We start from the raw sequence: 25,714 nt of genomic DNA, 5'->3' as shown, positions 1-25,714 counted from the left end.
TGTCCCCTTATTTAGATGTTAAATCAGATGCGCTCATTGCCAAAGTGTTACTGGGACTGAGTCTGAGAGCAGAAGAGGGTCCACAGGACCAAAGGGCAGAGAAAACTCGCCTCCTACGCATCTGCTGGGGTATACTTCCACAACCTGTCCCGCTGGGGCCCCACCGTTGGCTGATCAACAACGACATGCATGCACGGCTGTTACAAGAAGCCATGTCAATGTTCGACGTACATTTGGACACATTAACTGATTTAATCCTCACCACTGCCCTAGGGAAGTGAGGATGGCGAGACTGTGTCTTGCTTACTTTGAACACATCATCGGAAAAGACTAACGCCTAGAAAAGGCCATCTTGTTTGGTCGGTGAAAACAAGGGAAGCCTTCAGTGAGATGGATTAACACGATAGCCACAAAAGACTCCAACATGCTAACAATTATGAAGATGATGTAGGACTGGGCAATGCTTCGTTCTGTTACACGTTAGGTTGCCATGAGTCGGAACAGACTCAACAACAACAAAAGCACCAACACCAGCCCTAGGAACTAGATTCAAATTGTAACCAGTCCGTTACCCATGAGGACATGAAGGCACAGACAGTAAGCTACGAGGCTATAAATGCAGCCAGTTATAAGCTGGATTTGAACCCAAGCCCTTCCTCTGTGCTCTTAATCGTTACGCCCTGCTGCCCTGCAATACAGGTAAGTTATTATTAGTAGGGATAATAACAAATGTTTAATGAGTACACTGCCTTCCTTGCTTCACTTAATCCTCCCAATAATGACGTGGGATTGTGACTCCAGTTTTGCAGAGGGGAGAAGTGACTTGCCAAAAGCCACAGAACTAGTGAGAGGCTGAGCTGGGTGCCCAGTGTCCCTAGGGCCTCAGCTTGGTACCATATCCCTGTACTGCTGACCTTCATGGACATCGCCAGGTGTCCCACGGGGATTTAACATTCCTGTGGTTTTCTGGTGATGCGCAGACATTTGTGATAAGATTTAAATGCTGTAACTCCCCCTAGAGCCCCATCGGGCTCTGATTTGCCCCTCTCTCGGGTGAGGTGTTCAGCTTCCTGCCTTTCCTGCCCCCGTGGTCAGGGGCTGGAAGGGCAGCCCAGAAGGCAGGCTGAGGGACAGGGTACACCCCAGGCACAACCTGGGCATCTTCATACTGCGTCAGGGCCCTTCCTGACTCCTACGGCCCCACCTACAGATAGGTGGGGAAACACAGGTAGAGTGAGGGCGGGGGACTTACCAGGCCTGGCAATCCTCAGCATCCTGCTGAACTCGCCAGCCCTGGAAGGAAGTAAGCCTCACGCACCCTGGCAGACCACTTCCTGGCCTGCTTTTGCTGTAGCCCTTGAGACTGGTTAAGGACTGGTTGCCGTAGAGATGGCAGGGGAGGCAGTTCCACAGCTGGCAGGTGGTGGCGGGGGATGGGGCAGGACACCAATATGCTAAACACCCACCAACAGTTGGTCAAGACCACAGCGGAGAAGCCAGGGCAGGACACACGCCCTCAGGCTCCAGGGACGGCCACAGGGCTGCTCCAGCTTCTGTCAGGCGCTGTCCCGGCAGAGGAGGTGAGGGAGGCCCAGTGGGGAACTTCCAACTGCCTGGAGGCAGGCTGGCTATCTGGGGGTCAGGGGAGGCCCCTGGTAGGGATGCCCATGAGCAGGCACGGTGCTGGAGCTTCAGCCCTGGTGAGAGTCAGGGAGGTCTAAGGATGTGGGGTGAAGATGAGGGTTGACTCCCAGAGATGGCTCCCAGGCTTCTGCAATTTAGGGAGCACTGCAGGAGGAGCAAGGAGCTCTCGTAGCACAGTGGTTAAGCACTTGACTGCTAACCAAAAGGTCATCGGTAGGAACCCACCAAGCCACTCTGCAGGAGAGAGATGTGGCAGTCTGCTTCCGTAAAGGTTACAGCCTAGGAAACCCTATAGGGCAGTTCTACTCTGTCCTGTAGGGTTGCCATGAGTCAGAATTGACTCGATAGCAAAGGGTTTTGAACGGGCAGGAGGAGAAGGCCTAGGGGAGACAAGGCGTTCCTTCCACCTGGGCTATTGTGAGTCCAGGGCCCTGTGGGGCATTCCAGAAGAGCTGTCCGGGGCAGCATAGAGCAATGGTGACAAATACGGGCTCTGGAGACAGATGGTGAGTTATTACTTCCTCTCTCTGAGCCTCAGTTTTCTCATCTGCATAATGGGAGTGGTAGTATCTACTTCCGAAGGTCCTTGGGAAGGAAGGTTGAATTAATCCAGGAGAGTTGTGAGCTCATCAGAGCTGCTCCATAAATGGTGTCTGTGGCCATTTTAATATTAAGAATTGAGGTTAGTAATCGGTTTTAAAGGAGTCCTGGTGGCACAGGGATCCAGCACAGGAGAAAGATGTGGCAGTTTGCCTCCGTGACCATTCCAAAGATGTCATGTTTACTGGAGCAGACTGCCATATCTTTCTCCCTCAGAGTGGCTGGAGGTTCGAACCGCTGACCTTTGGGTTAGCAGCTGAGCACTTAACCACTGTGCACTAGCCTGGGAAATCTTACAGGGCAGTTCTACTCTGTTCTATGGGGTCGCTATGGGTGGGGACAACTCAACGGCATGTAACAACAACAAAAAACCCAAGCCTGTTGCCATTGAGTCTACAAGGACAGAGCAGAACTGCCCCATAGGGTTTCCAAGGAGTGCCTGATGGATTCGAACTGCAGACCTTTTGGTTAACAGCCATAGCTCTTAACCACTACCCCACCAGGGTTTCCATGTAACAATAATAATCAGTTTTAGTGGTGACTAGGACCCAGAGGGGCCCAGCCAGGGTGTGTAGGAGAAAGGCGTCTCTGGGGAAGGTTCGAGGTGGTCCAGGAGGTGCTCGGAGCTGGGCCTCCTCTTCTGTCCTCGCCCAGGGGAGCCTGGGGAGCGGTGATGGAGTGCCCCCTCATCGCCAGCAGCAGAGGTCTCACAGCGCAGGACAGACGGCAAAGAAGGACCGGGCACCCTTGAGCCGGAAGAAGAAAGGACATGGCTCTGCCGAGGCCGAGGAGTAAGTGGCTTGTGGGGCGCAGGCGGAAGGGATGTGGGACGTCAGGCCCCCCTGGGGGCCGGCCCCAACACCCTGACTCCCACCTTCTCCCTCCTCAGTCTCTTCCTCCTGCCACCTCGGAAGCCCTCCTTCCCCTTCCAGTGGGCCTGGGAGAGCTTTACCTTGGATGGCCGGGTCCTGCTTCAGCCTGGCTCCCCCTTGGCCTCTGGACACCAAGCCCCAGCCCAGGGCGCCCGGGGCCTGCCCTTGCCTCCAGCGGTCTTCCAGTCTCAGCACCAGCCCAAGTCCAGGCGCAAGTCCACGACCAACCTCCCAGGGCCCCATGGCTTCTGCCGGAAGACGGAGGCGCCAAACGTGGACAGGAGACGGCAGCCAGAGGCCTGGGGTGGCAAAGGGGAGCACCAGGGGCGGGAGCAGTCCAGCGAATGTGGCCTCTGGCCACCTGGAGAGGGGTGGGGACCCGAATCTGAGGAGGCTGCTGAGCCTGAAAGCCAGGGTGCTGAGGAGGCCGAGCAGGCTCTGAGCCCTGGGGAACTACCCCAGATCCCCAGGAGGGAGCCAGGCTGGGAGCAGGAGGATGCAGAGGAGGCTGAGGAAAGGGAGCATAGGGCCCTCCACAGGAGGAAGGCCCGGTCTGGAAGGAAGGGGCGGAATTCTGGTGAGAAGAACTCGGACAAGGGTGAACTGCAGGACCACAGCCAGGGGAGCAGCTCCAGCACCAAAGACCTCTGCAAGGCGCAGAGGAGGAAGCCGAGGGCCAAGGAGCTGGAGGGACCATGGGACCTGGAGAAGCTACAGAGGCAGTTACAGCAGGACTTGGAGGAACAGGGCCTCTGTGGTGAGTGAGGGGCTCACCACCCAGGTTTCCCAGGAAGCCACTCAGCAGGGAGAGCAGCCAGGGGCCCAGGACTGTGCTACAGGTACTGGGGGCACTGCCCAGTGGTCTGGGAAAGAGGGTGGTCTCTGACTTGGTCCTAATGTGGATAGGGACCCAAAAGCAGCCCTGGAAGGTTTTGCGGGCTGCTGTCCAGGCCTCCAGCCGGAGTGGGAAGACTCATGCCTTGGGAGATGCCGAGACTTTCCTGTCCTCCAGCTTCCCTAACCGCACCTTCCACAAACGACAGGAGGCCACCAGGTAAGGTGGGAGAGGAAGGAGGGTGGGAGCCAAGGTCGAGCAGTAGAGAAGAGCCAGTTGTCCAAGAGACACTTAGCCATTCATCCTTTCACTCTTTCCTTTATTTATCCATTTACCAATCTTTCTGACCATCCAATCATTGACTGATTCATTCATCCATCCCCTCATCCTGTCCACTCATCCTTCCATCCATCCATCCATCCATCCATCCATCCACCTACCACCCACCCTTCCTTCCTCCCATCCATCCATTCAATTACTGATAACATTCATTCAACCATCCATCCATCCATCCATGTGACCTATCATCCATTCATCTCTCCATCTACTGATATGTCCATTCCACCATTCGTTCATCCATCTTTCTGTCTGCCTGCCCATTGACACAAGTCACTTTTCATTTATTGCCCACCTTTTCTTCTATCCACCACTAATCTATTAACGAAGTGATTAATGCAATATATACTATCTACTCATGGGCCCTCATGATATAGAGCTAAAAAGACTTGGCCCCAGCCCTGAGAAGCTCAAGGTCTGGAAAGGGAGACAGATGGGCAAAACAGCAAGGATGGCAGCAGTTAGATCATTGCTACCCTTGGGGCTTAAGCAAAAGGCAATGGGAGCTGAGGGGGAAGAGTGGAGGAGCCACACTGAAGGCTGTGAGGAGGCCTTTGGCGTTGTCTAGGTGAGAGATGATAAAGTCCTGAGCCAGGTGGCCATGGGGATGGAGAGAGGGGGATCCATTTAAGAGATATTTGGAAGCTGACTGGATGGGCCTTGATGACCAGTTAGAAGTGGCAGGTGAGGGAGGGGGAGGATTCATTCAGCATTCTAATAACCCGTTGCCATTGAGTCCATTCCAACTAATAGCAACCCTGTAGGACAGAGAATTACCCCATACGGTTTCCAAGGCTGTAATCTTTACGGAAGCAGACTGCCACATCTTTCTCCCATGGAGCGGCTGGTGGGTTCGAACTGCGGACCTTTCAGTTAGCAGCCGAGCGCTTAACCACTGTGCAACCAGGGCTCCTTCAGCATTCTGATAGCACCTCTCTGTCACTGTCTGCTTGAAATCCTTTCCTGCTTCTCAATGCCCTTGGGACAAAGCCCAGATTCCTTGGTGGGGAGGTTTCCTGTCTCCTGCGCCAGCTGGTCAGAGTGGCGGGAATGTCCCATGCTCTCCCGCCTCTCCTGGGATTTTCACTTTCCCTCACTCACCCAGCATCTCTCAACTCTCAAGTCCCACACCCTTCCAGGAAGCTCTCCTCAGCGTTTGCCTCTGTCACAGCACTTGCTACACCCCATTGCATCGGGGTGCTGACTGTCTGCTCCCTCTGGCACAGGCTGAGGAATCCCTGAGGGCAGACGCCAGATCTTACTGACCGTCCTTCCTGGTGCCCCACATAACACCCTCACATAGTTGGTGCTCAATAAATACACACCAAATGAACGAGCACATCTACCCTTTCCTTGTCTATCTGTCCATCTGTCTATCTGACCATGATTCAAATATGTATGAATTCACCAAATACTGCATTTCTGTATGTTAGGCACTGTTATGGTGCTGGGGATAGATTGATGATGAACAGGAAAGACAAGGAACCCTGCTCTCACGGAGCTTACAGTGTACTTGGGAAGAAGGATCATTAATAAAATGAATGAAATGTACAGCTAGAGATGGAACGTACCTGAGACGCTACATCAGATGGGGTGGTCAGGGAAAGCCTCTCTGGGAAAGTGACATCTAAGTGAAGACATGATTGACAAGAAGGAACTAGCCATGAGATCTAGGGGAAGAATGTTCCAGGTCAATCTAGCTGCTGTCTATTCAACCATCCACACCATTCACCCATTGGTTCAATCCACCCATTGATCCCTTCGCCATTTTGTTTTGCTTTCCCATCCATCCACCCATCCATCCGTCTACCCTCATGTCCGTCCACCTAACTTTCCTTCCAACCGATAGGCATTAACCGAGCTCCTGTCAGATATGGGGGTCATAGAGAAGAACAAGACTGCCCCTGCCCCCTCAAGGACAGCTGCTTTGTGAGGGGAAGTTAGCAATACAAGTGGGGTCACAGGCTGTGTGTGCTGAATACCACAGGGGTCAGCAAGCCTGGGCTGAGGAAGTTCGCAGTTGGAGCTCATAGCTGGCAGGGGTGAGCAAGAGCCTTCCAGGAAGAGGAGGGAAGGCTGAGCCCCCCGATGCAGGCCTCCACCACATCAGACTGTCATGACAAACCCTATCCCCAAGACCTTGGCTCTCTGGGCTCCCACAATTCCTCCCCGGAGGTCCTCATACTCCCCTACCCGGCCCCTGACCCTCCTTGAGACTCCCATCCCCTCAAGGACTTCTCCCATCCGTCTTCCTCCCCTCTCTCCACCCAAGAAGCCTGCTGCAGTCCTGGGAGCGGCAGCAGCAGGAAGAGCAGCAGCGGGCTGAGCTGCGCCGGGCCCGGGAGCATCGGGTACAGCAGCAGGTAGCTCGCTGCCTGGCAGCCTACGCACCCAGAGGGAGCCGCAGGCCAACAGCCACCCGCTGCAAGCTGGAGGAGCTGAGGTAGGAGGCCAGGGGCTCGGAGAAGCTGGAGGGGAGCTGGCAGGGAGGCCATGAAAGGATCCAATTGGGGGATGGAGGAGACCCAGCCCTCACTTCCCTCAGGGCTGAGCCTCCACGGCCATCTCTCCACTTCAACCCATTTTACAGATGAAGACATTGAGGCACGAGAGGAGAAGGGGCTGGTCCAAGGTCACCCAGTTAATAATAACAAGCCCAATAGCTGTTGAGAACTCAAGGTTAAAATGGTTGACATCATGCATTATCACATTTTCACATTTTGTTCTTCTGACTTCAAATGCCAGACATGCTTATTATAACAATTCAACTGTTGCAGCAATAGTTCCTGCAGAATGTGAACAGTCCCTGACCGCTCTCCCGGAGACAATCGCTGTTCATGGCCAAGTGAAGGGCCACTTGTGTTTTTCCCTCTTCCTATATTTTGATCAGTTTTTAAAAGTAAACTTGGAATCCAGGCAAATGTTTTTTCAAATTCATAACAGGCCCATGAGGTAGGTGTGATCACCATTCCTGTTCCTGTAATTCTATGGGGCAGTGATGGTTCATTCTCATCTTCCACGTGGGAGACTGGGTTTGATTCCCAACGTACGTCATGCGCAGCCACCACCCGTCTGTCATTGGAGGCGTGCGTGTTGCTATGATGCTGAACAGGTTTCAGCGGAGCCTCCAGACTAGGACAAACTAGGAAGAAAGGCCTGGGGAACTACTTCCTAAAATCAGCCAATGAACACCCTGTGGATCACGACGGTCTGATCTGCAACTAATCATTGGGATGGCGCAGGACCAGGCAGAGTGTCATGCTGTTGTGCATGGGGCCGCCATGACTCGGGATGTTGACTTGACAGCAGCTAACGACAATAATCCTATAGATGAGGAAACTGAGGCTCAAAGGGCTTAAATAACATGCCAAAGATCACAAGTGGCAGAGCTGGGATTCTGACCCAGCCAGCCCCTTGGCTACCTTGCTGCTCTGCTCGTGAGCGTGCAAACAGCCCATCTGGAGGTAAGGTGCACCAGGATATTCCCCCCAAAGCCCAACCTAATGAATCAGATGATACAAACTAATATAATCAACGATGCCATTAATATTGAGCATCTACTAGGTGCAGCTGGCACCAGCGCAGCCCCTTCCGCCCCTCACTCCTTTGGTTCTGGCACAAGTGTGAAGACAGAAGCAGGTTCCTGCCCTGCCGCCACTGAGGACTGGGTTGGCCTCTGAGCAACTGCTCTTTGTGGCTCAGTTTCATTGCCCCCATGTTACAGATGAGAAAACCAAGGCTCCGAGAGGCCAAGCAGATTTTAGGGGAATCCTTGGTCAATGATCAGGGAGATGCCTCCTCCTTGCCAGGCCTCAAGTTCACTGTTGGTTAATTTTTTTAATAAGGCAGGGAACCTAAAGTTCAGAACTCCAAGGGTAGACGCCAGGAGAAGAGGGTTTCACCACGCCTCATTTATTTTCTATTCAAGAGCGGGCTAAGGCATAAGCAGATAGTTCCCACCTGGTCTCTCAGGCCTGCCTGCCCGTGAACTTTGCTGTGTTTGAGCAGCACCAGAAACCCACCCTGCTGAGGAGGGACCGGCAAGAGAGAGGTCTGGCCACAGTGAGGCCCCATGGACTAGGCCCACTGCACACACCCCATGATAGGGAAGCGACGTGTCTGCCTTCCATTCCTGACATGGGCAGGGTTGGCCTCCACTGGCAATGCTTCCTTTCTTATTTGGAGCTCTGGGAGGTGAGCTGCTTCTTATTCCTAACAGAAATGGCACAAAGTACCAAGCAGGAAAAATGCAGAGATGGGCGGCCAGCTCATGCTCCCCAACCTCATAACTGCTGTACATTCCCGCTTATATGGGGAAGACCCCATTTTTGCAGTGACTTATGTTCTTGGTCTCTGGGTGGTGCAAATGGCTTGCTCTGAACTACTAACTGAAAGATTGCCTGTTCAAATCCACTCTGAGGGGTGCGGAAGAAAGGCCTGGTGGTGTTTCCATAAAGATTACGGCCAAGAAAACCCAATGGAGCTCATTTCTCATTAGGAGCCCCGGTGGTACAATGGTTAAGCACTCAGCTGTTAACCACAAGGTTGGAGGTTCAAGCCCCCCAGTGGCTCTGCAGGAGAAAAGGCCTGGCAATCTTCTCCCATAAAGATTACAGCCTCGGAAACCCTATGTAACACAGACACCCCACATGTTACAGAGTAGAACTGCTCATAGGGTTTTCTAGGCTATAATCTTTACAGAAGCAGATCTCCAGGCCTTTCTTCCATGGCACTGCTGGGTTGGTTCAAACTGCCAACCTTTTGGTTAGCACTTGAGTGCAAACCGTTTGTGCCACCCAGGAACCAAACCCCACTAGAGGGAAGAAAACTGAGCCAAAAGCCCAGAGAAGAGCAGTGCCTTGGCCAAAGTCACATAGCCAGCAACCACAGCTTCCTCCTCGGTGCTGCAGTGGGAGAGTGTGCAGGGGTGTGGGACTGCAGGCTGGAAGAGGCTGTGCAAGCAGATATCCAGGGGCTCATAAGCCTGTCCTGACCCCTTTCCCTTGGGGATGGCTGAGAGGCCAGGTGAACCCTGGCTGTACAGCTTGGAAGTCCCCTACTTCCCAGCTGGGCAATGTTGGACAAGTCCCTCAACCCTCCTGAGCCTCAGGCTTCTTATCAGTGAAATGGGGTGAATAATTCCCATCCTGATGACCTCACCAGGAATCCAGGGCAGGATGGGGATGAAGTGGCTTTATAAAGGTGGGGTTGTAGGGGACAGGGTCCTTAGTGAGAATGGAAGACTCAGGATGGGGTGGGTTGTGTTACGGGGCCACAGGGCCTGGGGGCAGGTTAGCCGCCCTGAGACCTGTCTCCCATGCAGGCGCCAGGAGCGACAACGCTTTGCTGAGTACCAGGCGGAGCTGCAGGGCATCCAGCACAGGGTCCAGGCACGGCCCTACCTGTTCCAGCAGGCCATGCAGGTGAGGGTCTACCTGTTCCAGCAGGCCATGCAGGTGAGGCTCTGCCTGTTCCAGCAGGCCATGCAGGTAAGGCCAGCAACTGGGCAAGCACATGACCTCCCCTGAGGACAGAGCATCTCCCCAGCTGAGTGAGGAGGGAAGCGAGGTGGTGAGCGGCCCCCTCAAATGGGACCCCCAGGCTGCTGCTGGCCTGGAAGCTCTGAGACTTCCTCAGTGATCATAGCTTCATGGAGCTCTGCAGCCACGGTGCAGGGCGGGAACCCATCTTCTCTCTCTTCAGGCCAACGCCCGGCTCACTGTGACCCGGCGCTTCTCCCAGGTGCTGTCGGCACTAGGCCTGGATGAGGAGCAGCTGCTGGCTGAGGCAGGAAAGGAAGACAAGGAGGGCACCTCCAGGAAACCTAGGTGAGGCCGGCTGGTTGGCCAAGGAGCTGGCTCTGCTGAGCTGGGGGAGAGGGGGCCCAACACCAGTGCTCGGAGCCCTGCAGAATCCCACGCCTGGCCCCCACCCCCACCTGGCCTAGGGCTGGACATCTGGGGAAAGGCTGGGGGGAACCACAGGGGCAGCCACATGGATCAGCCCCGAATCTAAGCTTCAGTCCTGCCCTGTGCCATCCTTCTCACTCCCCTTCCTGGAGGACACGGCCTAGCCCCAGGAATCAGCAGGGCCTTCCCCAGGCCCTCCCGTCCTCCACGTCACCCGGGGAAGGCAGGGCCAGGGTTATTCCGCCCACTTCTTAATGAGGAAACGGAGGACCCAAGGGACAGGGCCTTGCTGAAGGACACAGACAAGCAGCAGAGCCAGTCTGGGGCTCCTTGGCCATCTGCGAGGTCACACCCCAAGCTCCCACTATGGGGCTAGTGCCCCACCAGTAGTCCCTAGTATACCATCCCTTACTCCTTAGAATAACCTGGTATGGAAGTAGGGGATCATGAGGCCCACTTCACAGTAAGGAAACTGAGGCTCAAGAAGGAAAGTCACACAACACACCAGTGTAGGAGCTGAGACTTGAACTCCCATGGTCAAAGACAAGTCTTCCCCTCCTAGAGCCCAGGTCTCCCTGGGCATGGGAGCGGGGTGGGGATCAGGAGACGCCGAGCACAGCAGCCTCCATCTGTGTGTGGTCAATAGGGGTGAGAATGGAGCACCCTTTTCAGAGCGCCCCAAGGACAGAACACAGACCCACCAGCAGCCAGCCTGACAGACCCTCCACCCCCAGCCCAGATGCAGCATCTAGTCCCTGAGATAAAAATTAAAGGATTTATGGAAAATGCAGTGTTGGATTTCTGGGGGAGGGCAGCTGGAGGCTGGGAGTAGGAGGTGGCAAGTGGGTGGGCAGGAAGCTTTAGTCTCTGCCCTCATCCCCCGAGCTCTGGCCGCTCTGTCTCTGCTTCTGGAGGGAGGGGCGGCTTGAAGGGGAACCCCTCTGACTCCCCCACCCTCAGTCTCCAACTGTACCAACACATGCTGCCTCCTAGGAACTCAGCGGTGAAAGGGACAGACAAGGCCCCGGCCTTTGAGGACTCCCAGCCCAGTGGCAATGAAGCCAGTGAAAGGGACGCGTACAACACACCATGACCCGTGCAGAGACGGGCGGCACGGGGAGCCGCCAGAACCCAGGAGTCGGATACAGCAGCTGTTGGGTGGGAGGTGTCAGAAGGGACTGTGTGCACTGGGCCTAAAAGTTACAGCCCCTCTCTGCTCAAGTTAAAAATATATGTATATATGCTTACACACACAGACGTGTCAAATTTTGCGCTCCATTTCGGGGAGTTCAGACACACAGAGGCTCATCCGGAGCGCCTTAGCCGTTCACAGACCCCGCTGAAAAAAATCCAACCCAGGAGACGTCGGGAGGCAGCGTTTGGGGTCAATACTGGCTGTGGGGCTCGGAGGTTGGGCTTTGGAGCTGGGGGTTCTGGAAGAGGAGGACATGCGCATCGCCCAACACCTGAGGAAGCCACGGGCCCAAGGAGTACACTAGGAGGACGCCTATCCAGTGGCAATGAGCGCCCCGAGGCGACCCGTGGGGTGTGCAAGCTGAAGGAGGCCGGGGAAAGGTTTCCAGCTATAGGGATGTTAGATTAGAAAGCCGCATAAATCTCCAGAGTTCCGGGAGTCCACGACCGCGGCTTTCTAAGCCAGGATCGGGGAACCTGGTGCAGCGCATGCGCACTCAGACCACTAACTCCAAGGCCACCACCCCGCCCGAAGCGGCTGCGACTGCGCAGTCGGACTTCGTTTCCGGCCTTCCCATGAGCCTTTGTAGCAGCCTCCAAGGCGAACGAGGGAAACAGCCGCTCTTGGTTTCCGGCAACAAAACAGCGGCAGCCGGGCGACCCGGAAGTATTCTCATCTTGCGTCGTCCGGACTCGGCGGTGGCCAGGCTCGGGGTGGACGTGCCACGATGGGGTCGTCAAAGAAGCACCGGGGCGAAAAGGAGGCGGCCGGGACAACGGCGGCGACCAGCACTGGGGGCGCCACAGAACAGCCGCCGCGGCACCGGGAGCACAAGAAACACAAGCACCGGAGCGGCGGCAGTGGCAGCAGCGGCGGCGAACGAAGGAAGCGGAGCCGGGAGCGCGGGGGCGAGCGCGGGAGCGGACGGCGCGGGGCCGAGGCTGAGGCCCGCGGCAGCGCGCATGGGCGGGAGCGCAGCCAGGCCGAGGCCTCCGAGCGGCGCGTGAAGCGGGAGAAGCGTGACGACGGCTACGAGGCCGGTGAGGGGCGGGGCCTTCGGAGGGGCCAGGGCCAGGGTCCTGGGGTGTGGGGTCCCGGTGCTTGCAGGCCCAGGCACCCCCAGACTCTCATCATCAGAACTTAGTAAAGAGCCTTCCTGTAGTTGGTTGGGGTTAAACAGTGTCCCACTCTACTCGGCTCTACGAGGCACAGTTCACTTGTTTTCCTCAGTTTGTTTGCATATCATAGACCCTCATTGTGTTGAGTGAATGAATGAATGAAATAGAAGCAGCGTGTGCAGAAGCAAGAGCGCGCCTGGTATTTGGCGGATCGTGTACCATTCATAGTAGAGACAGGAGGTTCTAAGGTAGAAAGTGAGTGGTTGGAACATGAAGGGTCCCGTAGATCCTGTTAAGAAATTTGAACTTTACTCTGAGGGCAGTGAGGAGCCAGGGATTTGAGATGGGGAGCGGTGAGATGATCAGATTCACGTTTTGTAAAGATGGCTGTACTGAGAACTGGGTAGGCAAGACTGGAGGCAGTGAGGTCAGGCGTGCCGGAGGGGCTGATGGTGGCCTGCACCCAGGCAGCAGCAGTGGGATGGAGAGACTGAACAGAATGAAGAGGTGTTTTGGAGGAGGAATCGACAGAACTTAGCGCTTGGATGAGAGTGGTGAAGGAGTAGAGGGTGACTTCTTGGATTTTGGCTTGAGCAGCTAGGTGAGTGATGCTGCCATCTGTTGAAATGGAAGAGGTCGTGGGAGAAGCAGATTTGTTGGGGGGAAAACCATGCATTCCGTCTTGGAGAGTGCTGAGTTTGATGTCCAGGGTCTGGGCTGGAGAGGGCGACTTGGGAGTCATGAGTGTTTAGGTGGCAGATAAAGCCCCCTCAGAGGGAGCATGGGGTGGGAAACCAGGGTGGGGAGGAGAACCTGGGAAATGCCAATATTTTAGAAGTGGGTGGAGGAAGAGGCTCCAAAAAAGGACGTCGAGTAGCCAAAAAGGCAAGAGGAAAACCAGGAGAGTCTTGTGTCATGGGATCTCGGAACGAGGGTGCTCTTAGAAGGGAGTGATTGACAGTGTCCCACACGTGACACACGGGATCAAGAAAAACCAAGCTGGAAGGAGTCCATTGGATTCAGAAATCAGGAGGTTGGGGGCCTTGGAGAAAGCCCAGAGGGGCTAGGATCCAGGGCCCAGGTGGAGAGGGGTACCTTTGGGATAAAAGGGGAGGAGGTGGGTTGGTGGGGTGGGAATGCAGGTAGATGAGCATGTGGTAGCAGCTGGTTGGGGAGCTCTATCTGATGGTGTCTGGCTTCTCTGTGCTGTCTGGTGAAGTTATTTGCTGTTTGTGAGTCTGGGGGTAAGGTCAAGGTTGTTGCTGTTTTCTGGGGTCTCTGCAGGGTCCGGTGCTGGTGAGGGACCCTCATGTCTGCCCTTGGCTGGAGCCAGGGTGCTGGCTTCTTGGCCCTTTGCTCAGCTCCTGAGCCCTGCTTCTTCTTGTTCCAGCTGCCACCTCCAAAACCAGCTCAGGAGATGCCTCATCGCTCAGCATCGAGGAGACCAAGTATGTCCTGTTTCTCGTGGATTTTTACTTTTTCCTTCTGAGACAAGTGCCTTCTCAGGCACTACTGAGACAGAAGCCACTCGAGGGGGCTTTCACACACTAACGCGTTCTGATGGAGGTTGGACGGGCTAGATGAATCATCTTGGCCGACCATTTGGGTCACAGAAGAGGAAACTGAAACCCAGGAGGAAGGGTGGCATTCCACTGGTTGGGGCAGGCCAGGCCCAGCGCCCGTGCTCCCTGATTTGGAGGCCAGCGCCTTTCCCAGTGCCCAGGCTGCCTGGGGCAGGCCCCGTGTTTGGGAACCTTAGAAAAAGAACAAACCATTGTCACTAAGTTGATTTCGAGTCATAGAGTAGAACTGCCTCGTAGAGTTTCCGAGGCTGTAATCTTTATGGAAGCAGACTGCCACATCTTTCTTCTGCAGAGCGGCTGGAGGGTTTGAGCTGCTGACTTTTCCATTAGCAGCTGAGCACTGAACCACGTCTTTGGGAGCCTTAGAACCACTCATTCCCGTCCCGTTTTCACTCTCTGTGTGAAGAAGTGCATCTCATGCCCCATTTCCCGACGGTCCCTAACACTGTGTCTCTTGTTTTTAGTAAACTCCGGGCAAAGTTGGGGCTGAAACCCTTGGAGGTCAATGCTGTCAAGAAGGGTGAGTGTAGGGCTGAGGATGGGGTGGGGGAGGCCACTGAAGGGGTCTTTGAAGAGAGGAGGATTAAAGCTCAGATTCCCCACCATTTGGTGGGCATGTGGTACGCACATGCGGGGGGCCCTGCTGGTCCTGTCAGTGTGACCCATGGGTCACTGCATCGTCACTCTGCTCTGAAGCGGCATGATGTGGGCTGCGAGACGTGCAGTTGCTGCAAACGGCTTTGGGCCAAGCAGGTGTTTGTTTAAAGCCTCTTCTGAGGGGCTTTGGAAGGCATGGAGGGTTCTGCCATGCTGTGTGGGGGTGACTTTGCAGTAGAGAGGAGAAGGATTCTTCCCCCCTCCTGGCCCCTTCTGGCCCCCTGAGCTGGAAGGGGGCAGGGTGAGCGGCTCCCTCCTCTCCCCACCAGCCCTGGGGGCAGGCGTGGCCTCACATCTGGGCCCCCCTTCCAGAGGCGGGCACCAAGGAGGAGCCCCTGGCAGCCGATGTCATCAACCCCATGATCTTGCGACAGCGAGAGGAGCTGCGGGAGAAGCTGGCGGCTGCCAAGGAAAAGCGCCTGCTGAACCAGAAGCTGGGGTGAGGGGGTCCCCCCAGGGTGGTGGTGGAGGGCCTGGGGAGGCTGCTGAGGAGCGCTGGAGCTCTGGCGCTGGGCTGGGGGACAGGAGCTGGGCTCCTCAGGGCCACTGTTCTCCTTCTTCAGGAAGATCAAGACCCTGGGGGAGGACGACCCATGGCTGGATGACACTGCAGCCTGGATCGAGAGGAGCCGACAGCTTCAGAAGGAGAAGGACTTGGCAGAGAAGAGGGTGAAGCTCCTGGGGAGCTCCTGGTGGGGACGAAGTGCCTGTGGGGCCTGGCTGGGTGGCGAGGCAGGAGACTGACCCTTGGCGAGGCTGGCCTTAGCATTCGGAGGTCTGTGTGTCACTTTGGATTCCCAGCAGCTCACCTGCGAGGCCGCACTTTTGACGTTGTCCTTTGACAGAACCTGGCTGTGCACCTGGCGGGCGTTTTCTGGTGTTTCTGAATGACTTGTAGGTCACGCCTCCCCTCTGTTCCACAGGCCAAGCTGTTGGAGGAGATGGACCAGGAGTTCGGTGTCAGCACTCTGGTGGAGGAGGAATTTGGGCAGAGGCGGCAGGTGAGGCTGCAGCACAGCAGGGGCCCTGCCGTCCTGGTGCTGGGATCCCAGGTCTGAGTGGGCCAGGGCTCCTGACTCTGCTGGCTCTTGTCCACCTCTCTAGGACCTGTACAGTGCCCGAGACCTGCAGGGCCTCACCGTGGAGCACGCTATTGACTCCTTCCGTGAAGGGGAGACTGTGATCCTCACCCTCAAGGACAAAGGTGAGTCGAGCGGGGCACTCTGGTTGAGGGCATGGGCGCGGATGGGTCGAGGGTAAGCATGAGTGGCTTCTGCCCTGCCCCCAGGTGTGCTGCAAGAGGAGGAGGACGTGCTGGTGAACGTGAACATGGTGGACAAGGAGCGGGCCGAGAAGAACGTGGAGCTGCGGAAGAAGAAGCCCGACTACCTGCCCTACGCAGAGGATGAGAGTGTGGACGACTTGGCACAGGCATGGCCGGGCAGTGTGGGCACTGGGGCGCGGGGCGTGTCAGGGCTTTGGGGGCGAGGAACAGACGGTGGCCCGGCGGCTCAGCAGCCAGACTGGGTGCCAACCCAAACTGCTTGCCCTGCAGCAAAAACCCCGCTCTATCCTGTCCAAGTACGACGAGGAGCTTGAGGGAGAGCGGCTGCAGTCCTTCCGCCTGGAGGAGGGCGGCACGGCCGACAGCCTCCGGGAACGAGAGCTGGAAGAGATCCGGGCCCGGCTGCGGCTGCAGGCCCAGTCCCTGAGCACGGCAGGGCCCCAGCTTGCCTCTGAGTACCTCACGCCTGAGGAGATGGTAAGCCTGCTGAGGAGGGAGACTGAGTGTTGGAACAGTGCCTGGTGCCCGTGAATGAGCAGTAAATGGCAGCCCTGGAGAGGTGGTGGGCATAGAGCAGGAACTGCCGAGCCAGTGGGCCTCCGTTTGTGTTCAGGCTCTGCCACATAGCCAGCTTGGTGCCTTGGGTGAGGCTTGTAGCTGTGAGCCTCGGTTGCCATCTGAAATGGGGGTGACAGGAGCCACCTCTCCAGGGTTGTTGTGAGGATCAGGTTAAGTGGTGATTTTACATCCTTGTGTGGAGTTTGTATGTGGAATGATTGTGAATTTAGCTGGCTCAGTAGCTTACAGCAGATAGGTTGGGTAAGTGGTTAGGAGCAGGGACTCTGAGGCCAAGATTCATTAGACCCAGTTCTCTGGCTTAGGAGCTGGGTGACTTTGAGCAAGGTACTTAACCTCCTATGCCTCAGTGTCTCCGTCTCAACTGAGGATAACAGTACGCACTTCACGTATTGTTCGTGTGCATGAAATGCTTCAGATGACGGCCGGCACAGAGCACTGCTGAACAAGTGTTCTCTCGGCAGTTTGCGGCTGGGCCGCCATCCCTTTTCGTCCTTTTCAGGTTCCTCCTCTCTTCACCTCAGGTGACCTTTAAAAAAACCAAGCGGAGAGTAAAGAAAATCCGCAAGAAGGAGAAGGAGGTGGTGGTGCGGGCCGATGACTTGCTGCCTCTCGGGGGCCAGACTCAAGATGGAGACTTTGGTTCCAGGTAGGCTTGGTCACAGATGGGCTGTGAGGGCTGGGCTGGCCTCGGGGCCCGTGGTCACTGGGGAGGCCTCTTTCCCCCAGACTGCGGGGCCGGGGTCGGCGCCGAGTGCCCGAGGCTGACGAGGCCCCAGAGGAGGAGGAGAAGGAGAAGGAGCTTGTGCCTCAGCCCCCACAGTCGGATGACACCCGCGTGGAGAATATGGACATCAGTGACGAAGGTGAGGGGGGACGCAGAGGGCAGGGACAAGTGCCCAGGGTCCCAGGAGGTGGTCTGAGCGACATCGCCCGTGTTTTTGCAGAGGAGGATAGAGGCCCTCGAGCTGGGTCCCCAGAAGTGCTGGAGGAGGACGAGGCAGAGCTGGAGCTGCAGAAGCAGCTGGAGAAGGGTCGCCGGCTGCGGCAGCTCCAGCAGCTGCGCGACAGTGGCGAGAAGGTGAGGGGGTGTGTGAGCTGAGCACAGGTGCTGGCCTCGGCAGGGCGGGGCCTTTGGTCACAAGTGTCTGGTGGCCTGTCCTTTTGAGCCCATCTCCATGTGTCACTGAAGGGGGCTGCCACGTTCCATTGGAGTTCTCTTTTTGTTTAATGCCACGTTATCAGCAGATTTCAAGATTTCTGCAACACCTGCGTTGTTAGATGTTTTTGTGATTGGATTCCTTCTTCTCTTCTTTCCTTCTGCAAGTGCACCGTGAGCGAGGCATTATTCCAGGGCTGGGAGTCACTGCTATGTGGCGTTCAGGCAGGGAGACAGCAGAGGTCCTCTGGGGAATGACCCTAGAAGTGCTTGAGGCGCAGGAAGGCTGGAGCAGAGAATGGGAGAATGGGGGTGTAAGCTGAGGTGGAGCCATCAGTGGGACCCTTCCAGGGCACTCACGTGTGCCAGGCGTGCCCAGACAGTGTGCATTGATTCATTTAGTCTTCACGGGAACACCCTATGAGGAAGACTCTGTTATCTCCATTTTACAGATAAGGAAACTGAGGCACAGAGGTGTTAGGCAAGTTGCCCGTGGTTACATGGCTGATAAATGGTGGAGCTGGGATTGAACAGCTTGACTGAGTCCACACTGTAGGCTCCCCAGGTGTCCTCCCACCTAGGGAAGGAGTAAGGCTCAGGAAGAGGTGAGGCTGGAGCAGTGAGCCCTGGGGTACCACCCACAGGGGCAGGAGTAGAAGCAGGGCTCCTGTTAAGGAGTCGGACAAGCAGCAGGCCTGGGGGGAGTAGGAAACACAGGAGCTAGGCCCCACAGTAGCCAGGAAAGTGTTTCCAGGAGAGTCTTTCAAGTCCTTTGCTCATTTTTACGTTGGGTTTTATGTTTATGATTTTGTGGTAGGAAAAGATTAAGACAAAAAAGGCATAAACTGCGAAGAAAATAAGATTGGCTATCTAGAAATAAAGAACTTAAGTTTAAAAAAAAAAAAAGAGACATCATGAAGAATACAAAAGACAAACTGAAAAGAGAAGATACTTGCCCACATGTACAGCCAGCAGTGGGTTGGTGTCAAGAACCTCCCCAAACCAAGGAGAATAAAAAGTCCAACAGGAAGGGAAGCAGAATCCCTGGGTAGGCAGTTCCCAGAAGAGGAACGGCCAGTGAAATGTGCAGTGGTGTTCGGCGTCTTTGGCATCAAGGAAAGGAGAGTTAAAACTGCGATGAGGGATCACATCACACCCACGCTGTTAGACGAAATGTAGCAGTCTGGCAATATCGAGTGTCGGCGAGGTTGTGGAACAACCACAGTTCCTATGCACACTCTTGACAGGAGTACCCAGGAGTCTAATCCTATTGTGAAGGCACTGGCTTGTCTACCAAGGCTGAAGTGTAGTGGGTCCTTTAACTCAGGCAGTGCCCACTCAGAGACGTGTACCGCAGAGAAGGGTTTGCACACATGCACTGAGAGACAAGCATCAGATTGCTTATTGTCGCCAGCTGCTGTTGAGTCAGCCCCTGACTCGTGGTGACCCCGTGCACCCCGGGATCAGACCGTTGTGATTATAAGGTTTTCATTGGCTGATTTTCAGAAGTAGATCACCAGGCCTTTCTTCGTAGTCTGTCGTAATCTGGAAGCTCTGCTGAAACCTGTTCAACATCATAGCAACACGCAAGTCTCTACTGACAGACCGGTGGTGACCGCCCATGAGGTGCATTGGCTGGGATCCAACCTGGGTCTCCCACGTGGAAGGCGAGAATTCTGCCACTGAACCACACTGCCTTCAGCTTGCTTACAGCAGCCGCCTTCGTGATAGCAGGAAAAGTCCGTCCTTAGTAAATAGATGACAGGATGGGGGTATAGTCCTAGCGTGGAACGTGACTCTGTAGTGAAAACAAATCAACTGCAGCCACTGACACCAAGATTAATCTCAAAAACATTTTTTCTTTAAAAAAAAACATCAGAGTAGAATCATGCAGTATGATTCAGCGGGTATAATGTTGAAACAGTGCCCAGCACGACAATGCGTTGTCCAGGGTTAGATCCTTAGGTGGTAAAACGATAAGCAGGCTAGTGAATCGCGACCGTGCATGTGGGGGCAGCCGCACGTGGGGCCCGAGCACATGTTCGTGATGCCCGTTTCTCATCTGGATGATGGCTGCATGGATGTGTTTTTGTTATTTTTAAAACAAATGTGTGTGTGAGAGGTAACTCTCTTGTGTGTGTGATGCAGTTCACCGAAAACTAAGTGGCAGTAACGTGGCAAAAGGGAAGGAGAGGAGGTGGAAAGTGGACGTGGTGACCGGCAGCTCTGCCGAGGGCTTGCTGGGAAGGGGGCAGAGTGGCGCTGCAGGTTAGGGGAGGATTTTTTTTTTTTTTAAATACACTTTATTTTTTAGAGCACTTTTAGGTTTACAGAAAAATTTCACGGGCAGTACAGAGAATTCCCATAACCCTCCTCTCCCCCTTGCGTACAGTTTCTCCTGTTATTAACATCGTGCATCAGTGTGGTGCGTTTGTTATAGCTGAGGAAGCAATATCGACATGTTATCATTAACATAGAGTCCACAGCCTACATGAGGCTCACCGTGTATGTTGTACAGTTCTGTGGGTTTCAGCAAACGTGTAATGTCACACATCCACCTTACAGCATCATGCAAGTAGTTTCATTGCACTGAAAATGCCGCGCGCCTCACCTGTTCATCCCTAATGGTTCAGCTGTCTGTCTCCTCAGTTAGAAGCTCTTGAGGGTAGAACTGATTTTGAGACCACCGTGCTCCCAGTTGCAAGCACTACCTGGCACAAAATAAGCTCTCAATAAACATTTATGACACGTATGGTTAGAGACTGTTTTCAGTACGTCTTGAATAGAAGCTGACGAATGGGGGGGCGGTTGCTAATGGTACTAGAGGGTAAATTCGGATAGTGGCAGCTAACAGCTGTTGAACGCTTACTGTGTGTCGGGCACTGTGCTAAGGTCTTAAAACAGAACACCAGGGAGAGCTGTTTTTTTTTTAAATTGTTGAGAATACACACAGCAAAACATCTGCCAATTCAGTCGTTTCTACATGTGCAATTCAGTGACATTGATTACATTTTCTGAGTTGTGCAACTATTCTCACCCTCCTTTTATGAGTTGTTCCTCCCGCAGTAGCATAAAGCCCCTAAGGTCCCCGTCTGATCTTTCGAGTTGCTGCCGTCGGTTTGATCCCGTGTAGGTGGTTTCTAAAAGAGGAATGCTCACGGCAGACGGTTTTACTAGGTGAGCCGCACCGTTGTTTGGTGTGAATATGACTTCAGGGGATATTTTTGGTTTAAGGTTTGAAGATGATCTCAGGACAGTTGTTTCAGGGGTTCACCCACCCTCCATGGATCCAGAAAGTCTAGAGTCCGTGAGAATTTGAAATTCTGTTGGAAATTTCCCCCTTTGGTCAGAATTCTTCTATACCTTCTCGGTCAAAATGTTCAGCAATGGTAGCTGGGCACCATCCAGGCTGGTCTCATGGCAAAGGAGGCAGCCAGCCGGGGAGGGTTTTAAAGAGGGGAGATAGATGCTGGCTCCTGCTTGCACACTGACGGGAACGATGTGTCAGAGAGCAGAGTGGCGGGGCAGTTGAGAGAGGGGGACGTGTCCGGAGCAGAGTCCTCAAGTTTTGGAGGGGGCCAAGGAGCTCTGCCAGGTGGAGGGTGGCCTGAGGTGGGAGCAGGGCAGACATCTGCCTCTACAGGAGGGAGCTAGAGGGTTTGGGTATGTCTTATGTATGGGAGTGGGTTTAGTGCTGGAAGCTCGTGGTGTGGGCACATCTGTGGAGGGGGGTGTTAGTGCTGGAAGCTTGTGATGTGGGCACGTCTGTGGAGGGGGGTGTTAGTGCTGGAAGCTCATGGTGTGGGCACGTCTGTGGGGGTGGGGTTAGTGCTGGAAGCTCATGGTGTGGGCACGTCTTTGGGAGGGGGGTGTTAGTGCTGGAAGCTCATGGAAGCTGTCTTCTCAAGGCTTCAGCTTTCTCAGTGAAGTGGAAGCTTCGAGGAGATAGGCTGTGGGGAGTCAGGTGACCGCCCTGTGGTCTCAGGTTCTGGAAGAAGTGATGTTTAAACGAGTCCTGACACAGGTGTGTTGGGTGATGAGCAGGTGGTGGGGAGTAGAAGAGGGGCTTGGTGTGTTGAGGTCCTGCCGGAAGGCACGAGGCTGAGGGTAGTGAGTGAGGGGTGTGGAGAGGGGTTGGCAGGACCTGCTCATGGAGGGCCATGTAGGATTTTGGATACTGGGGCAGTAGGGAGCCATTGACAGGAGCAGAGGAGTGCCCTGGTGAGAACAGACTGGAGGGGGCAGAGAGGAGATTGCTGTGGACAGTGGGTCTGGCTTGTCTGACTGCCACCAGGGAGGACCCTTGGGTTCCTGGGTCTCAGTGGCATCGCTCCAGAGACTTCTGGGCTTGCCCACAGCCGCTCCCTCCCCCAGGTGGTGGAGATAGTGAAGAAGCTGGAGTCTCGCCAGCGGGGCTGGGAGGAGGACGAGGATCCTGAGCGGAAGGGGACCATCGTGTTCAACGCCACGTCAGAGTTCTGCCGAACGCTGGGGGAGATCCCCACCTACGGGCTGGCCGGCAACCGGGAGGAGCAGGAGGAGCTCATGGTGGGTCCTTGGCATGAGCCTCAGCTACCCTGCCCTCCTTGGCACTCAGGTGGGTGGGTGGGCTGTGAGCTGGGCTGACCTGTTTTCTGTCCCCAGGACTTTGAGCAGGATGAGGAGCACTCAGCCAACGGCGGCTCCGAGTCCGACGGGGAGGAGAACATCGGCTGGAGCACCGTCAACCTGGATGAGGAGAAGCAGCAGCAGGATGTGAGGAGGAGGGGTGGGGCAGGGTGGGAGGATGGAGGAGCAGAGGTCCCCAGCCACATGGGGTTCCAGCCCCAGATTGCCCCTTCCTAGCTCTGGGGCCTTGGGCAAGTTTCTCAGTGTCTCAGAGCCTCAGTTTCCTCACCTGTAAAATGGGTGTACAAATCTCCCAGGGTCATTGTGAGGATTAAATAAGGCCTGTGGCCCGGGGCTGGTGTGTGGACAGGGCCCATTGATGGTAGTGCGGTGCAGGGGTGACTGAGAAGAGCCGTGTGGTCCCCTCACACCTCCCTCCCTTGTGCCCCCCCCCAGTTCTCCGCCTCCTCCACCACCATCCTGGACGAGGAGCCCATCGTGAACAGAGGGCTGGCGGCTGCCCTGCTCTTGTGTCAGAACAAAGGTGAGGGGTTCGGGCGGCTGTGCACCCTGCCTTGGTGGGGGCCTGGGGTGCCATGTGAGGAGACGCGGGCACAGCCGTCAGCTCCCTGTGCCACCTCTTTCTACTCCCCCTGAGGCCGTGAGCCTGCTCCCCGGGACCCCGTGGGCCACTGCTCCCCCTGCACCCTGGCACCAAGGCGGTCATCACAGTAGCTGTTTCCTGCGCGGCCTCAGCCGTGTCCAAAGGCTTTGTTCACACATCGCCCCTGCAAAGCACCCTCATCCTTCAGGGCACAGTGAGCCGGGTACCATTGAAACAGTCTAGGCTTTGGCTCAGAGAGACCCTGGTCTTAGGATCCTAGCTCTGCTGTTTAGCCAGTGACCTTTGGCAAGGGGACAGAGTTCTCTGAGTCTCAGTTTCTTTGTCTGTAAAATGGGCCTGATGCACAGTACGGCTGCCTGGGTCCCCGGTGCCCACCATGTGACATGGGCCTGGGGAGGGTTGGGGGTGCTAGGCCTGCTCCGTCTCCTCTGGCCTGCCCTGGAGCTGCGCCTGTCTGAGGAGGGTGGGCGACCCGGGGTCTCACAACCACCTGTCTCCAGGGCTGCTGGAGACCACGGTGCAGAAGGTGGCCCGGGTGAAGGCACCCAACAAGTCTCTGCCCTCGGCGGTGTACTGCATCGAGGACAAGATGTGAGTGTGTGGGGGCATGCCTGGGTCCACGGCGCTGCTGCCAGCCCAGTCTGCTGGCGCTCAGGTGGGCTGGGTGACACCTGGCACTGAGCCCTCTGTCTCGGGCAGGGCCATCGATGACAAGTACAGCCGGCGAGAGGAGTACCGTGGCTTCACCCAGGACTTCAAGGAGAAGGACGGCTATAAGCCCGACGTGAAGATCGAGTACGTGGATGAGACGGGCCGGAAGCTTACGCCCAAGGAGGTGAGCAGGGCCCTTTGCAGACGGGGCTGGGCTGGGTGTCCCCCACGCAGCTGACCCCTCTCAGCCGCCCTGCGGGCGCATCAAGCCCCTTGAGGGGTTTGCCCCCTCAAGGCCACCATTCTGGCAGGCAGGGGCCAGGCCCTTCTACTGACTCCTGTGCCCCCACAGACCCAGCTTGAGGCTGCAGCCCTCGCAGGCTGGCCGTGACACTCTATCCTGCCTGCTCCGTCTCCCACGCCCCACCCCCAGTGCTCTCCCCAAACACTGGTGCCTTTCACACAGCTGGCCTTTCACACTGCTGGCCGGTTTGCCTCCCTGAAGCCCCAGCTCGGTATCCCGCCCCGCCTCCTTGTAGCAGCCGTGCTCCGGAGCTGAGCACCCCCACTGCAGACACCCATCTCCCGATGAGTCTCCCCCACGTTGCCGGGGGCCCCCAGAGGGTGCTAGGGTCTGCGTCCTTCCCCACCCCTTTCCAACACAGGGTTGGGTGAATTGACACCCTCCCCTCCCTGTCCTGAAGCTCCTCGTGGGTGCTGGTGGCCCTGGGCTCACCTGGGGTTCCCGCAGCACCTGGCTCAGGGCGGCTCTGAGGTGCTTGTGCCCTGTGTCCCCAGGCATTCCGGCAGCTGTCCCACCGCTTCCACGGGAAGGGCTCGGGCAAGATGAAGACGGAGCGGCGCATGAAGAAGCTGGACGAGGAGGCGGTGGGTGGCCTGCTGAGGCGTGGGGTGGCGCGCTGGGCCCCTGCTGGCCGTACTGACTGCCCTGCCCCCACAGCTCCTGAAAAAGATGAGTTCCAGCGACACGCCCCTGGGCACCGTGGCTCTGCTCCAGGAGAAGCAGAAGGCCCAGAAGACGCCGTATATCGTGCTCAGTGGCAGTGGCAAGAGCATGAACGCGTGAGTGCGGGCGAGGCCCAGGCTGATGGGGCGGGCGCGGGATGGGGCGGGCACACTCAGGTTGCCTGGGAGGTGGGAAGGCCGGCACCTGCCCTCAGCCGCACACCTCTCTTCTCTCTGCAGGAACACCATCACCAAGTGAAGCCAGCCTCCCTCCCCTCCCCAGCTTTAATGTTAAATAAAGCGCCCACCTTATTTTTTCCCCTGCTCGTGGTGCAGACTCCAGGGGTGGGCCTGAGAGGAGGGGCCGCTGGGGCAGGCCCTCTGCGCCGTCAGCGTACTCTGAGCCGCGGTTCACCTTTGTGAAATCTCAGCAACCCCTTCTCTGTAGGATGTTTTGTGAAGATTAAACGAGCTCATTTATTTATTTGCTCACTCACCTCGAATGTAGAACTGAGTGAGCCTGTGCAGAGCCCTGGACACAAAGAGCTCCTAGGTGAGACCTGGTTATCAGGTGACACCAATAACTGTCACCGAGACGAAGGGACAGACTTAACCTGGATCCTCTAAGTCATTCCTCCACCCCCACCCTGGGCCCCAGCCAGCCAAAAAGATGTCAGTTTATTTTCCCAGTGCCCTCCCCCCGCCCCCAGTATTCCAGTCCCACTTCCCACCCAGTGCCAGTTCTTTGGTAAGAAGTGGAAGGTGTCTTTAGAAGCTTAGTCATCCTGGGGTGGTGCAGGTCTCCTGGCTCCTAGCCCTGCTCTCCTCAAGGCTTCTCTGGAGCAGAATCCTCCCACGGGCCAGAGAGGGTCACAGCGCAGCCTGGGCGGCCCAGCTGGTGGGGCAGGGCAGAAGCGCAGAGTCCCCCAAGTGCCCCTCGCACTTCTTCACCACCTTGGTCTGTGTCAGGAAGAGGCAGAGCCGTCCCTGGCTGCAGCATTTCACCCAGGGTTGAGCTGGGAGTACGTTACGGTTATCTGCGTGAGACACTTAGCCCACTGCCTTCTGGGAGACTCGTCCCGTGTGCAGTTACAA

At 56.1% G+C, this 25,714-nt stretch overlaps 2 protein-coding genes across 2 annotated transcripts; both read left to right on the top strand.

Annotated features, from left to right (window-relative positions):
* The first annotated feature begins 1,433 nt into the window (after window positions 1-1,433).
* On the top strand, window positions 1,434-10,955 carry TSGA10IP (testis specific 10 interacting protein). The gene is made up of 8 exons (XM_012557648.1): window positions 1,434-1,580; window positions 2,899-3,035; window positions 3,134-3,873; window positions 4,023-4,170; window positions 6,560-6,730; window positions 9,611-9,710; window positions 9,991-10,115; window positions 10,766-10,955. Exons 1-8 carry the CDS (start codon window positions 1,434-1,436, stop codon window positions 10,953-10,955), a joined length of 1,758 nt encoding a protein of 585 aa, XP_012413102.1.
* A 1,077-nt stretch (window positions 10,956-12,032) lies between these two features.
* On the top strand, window positions 12,033-24,939 carry SART1 (spliceosome associated factor 1, recruiter of U4/U6.U5 tri-snRNP). The gene is made up of 20 exons (XM_012557675.1): window positions 12,033-12,431; window positions 13,900-13,957; window positions 14,557-14,612; window positions 15,062-15,188; window positions 15,313-15,418; window positions 15,673-15,750; window positions 15,854-15,953; window positions 16,038-16,180; window positions 16,305-16,511; window positions 17,135-17,259; window positions 17,340-17,476; window positions 17,558-17,691; window positions 22,144-22,317; window positions 22,414-22,524; window positions 22,834-22,921; window positions 23,503-23,593; window positions 23,702-23,837; window positions 24,452-24,541; window positions 24,615-24,736; window positions 24,860-24,939. The coding sequence occupies exons 1-20, from the start codon at window positions 12,119-12,121 to the stop codon at window positions 24,876-24,878; spliced, it is 2,415 nt and encodes an 804-aa protein (XP_012413129.1). The 5' UTR covers window positions 12,033-12,118; the 3' UTR covers window positions 24,879-24,939.
* Window positions 24,940-25,714: the final 775 nt, after the last annotated feature.

Source organism: Trichechus manatus, unplaced genomic scaffold, assembly GCF_000243295.1.
Source record: "Trichechus manatus latirostris isolate Lorelei unplaced genomic scaffold, TriManLat1.0 scaffold00113, whole genome shotgun sequence".
Lineage (NCBI taxonomy): Eukaryota > Metazoa > Chordata > Mammalia > Sirenia > Trichechidae > Trichechus > Trichechus manatus.
Note: the sequence above shows the minus strand (reverse complement) of the source record. Positions and strands in the feature narration are given on the sequence as shown.

Excerpts from the sequence above, each read along its gene's own strand:
- TSGA10IP (XM_012557648.1), top strand. The coding sequence starts at position 1,434 with ATGGGGCAGGACACCAATATGCTAAACACCCACCAACAGTTGGTCAAG. Across the intron at positions 3,874-4,022 it reads GGAGGAACAGGGCCTCTGTG|GGACCCAAAAGCAGCCCTGG; the intron begins GTGAGTGAGGGG and ends TAATGTGGATAG. Across the intron at positions 9,711-9,990 it reads TGTTCCAGCAGGCCATGCAG|GCCAACGCCCGGCTCACTGT; the intron begins GTGAGGGTCTAC and ends CTCTCTCTTCAG.
- SART1 (XM_012557675.1), top strand. The coding sequence starts at position 12,119 with ATGGGGTCGTCAAAGAAGCACCGGGGCGAAAAGGAGGCGGCCGGGACA. Across the intron at positions 17,692-22,143 it reads TGCGCGACAGTGGCGAGAAG|GTGGTGGAGATAGTGAAGAA; the intron begins GTGAGGGGGTGT and ends TCCCTCCCCCAG. Across the intron at positions 22,922-23,502 it reads GCTCTTGTGTCAGAACAAAG|GGCTGCTGGAGACCACGGTG; the intron begins GTGAGGGGTTCG and ends ACCTGTCTCCAG.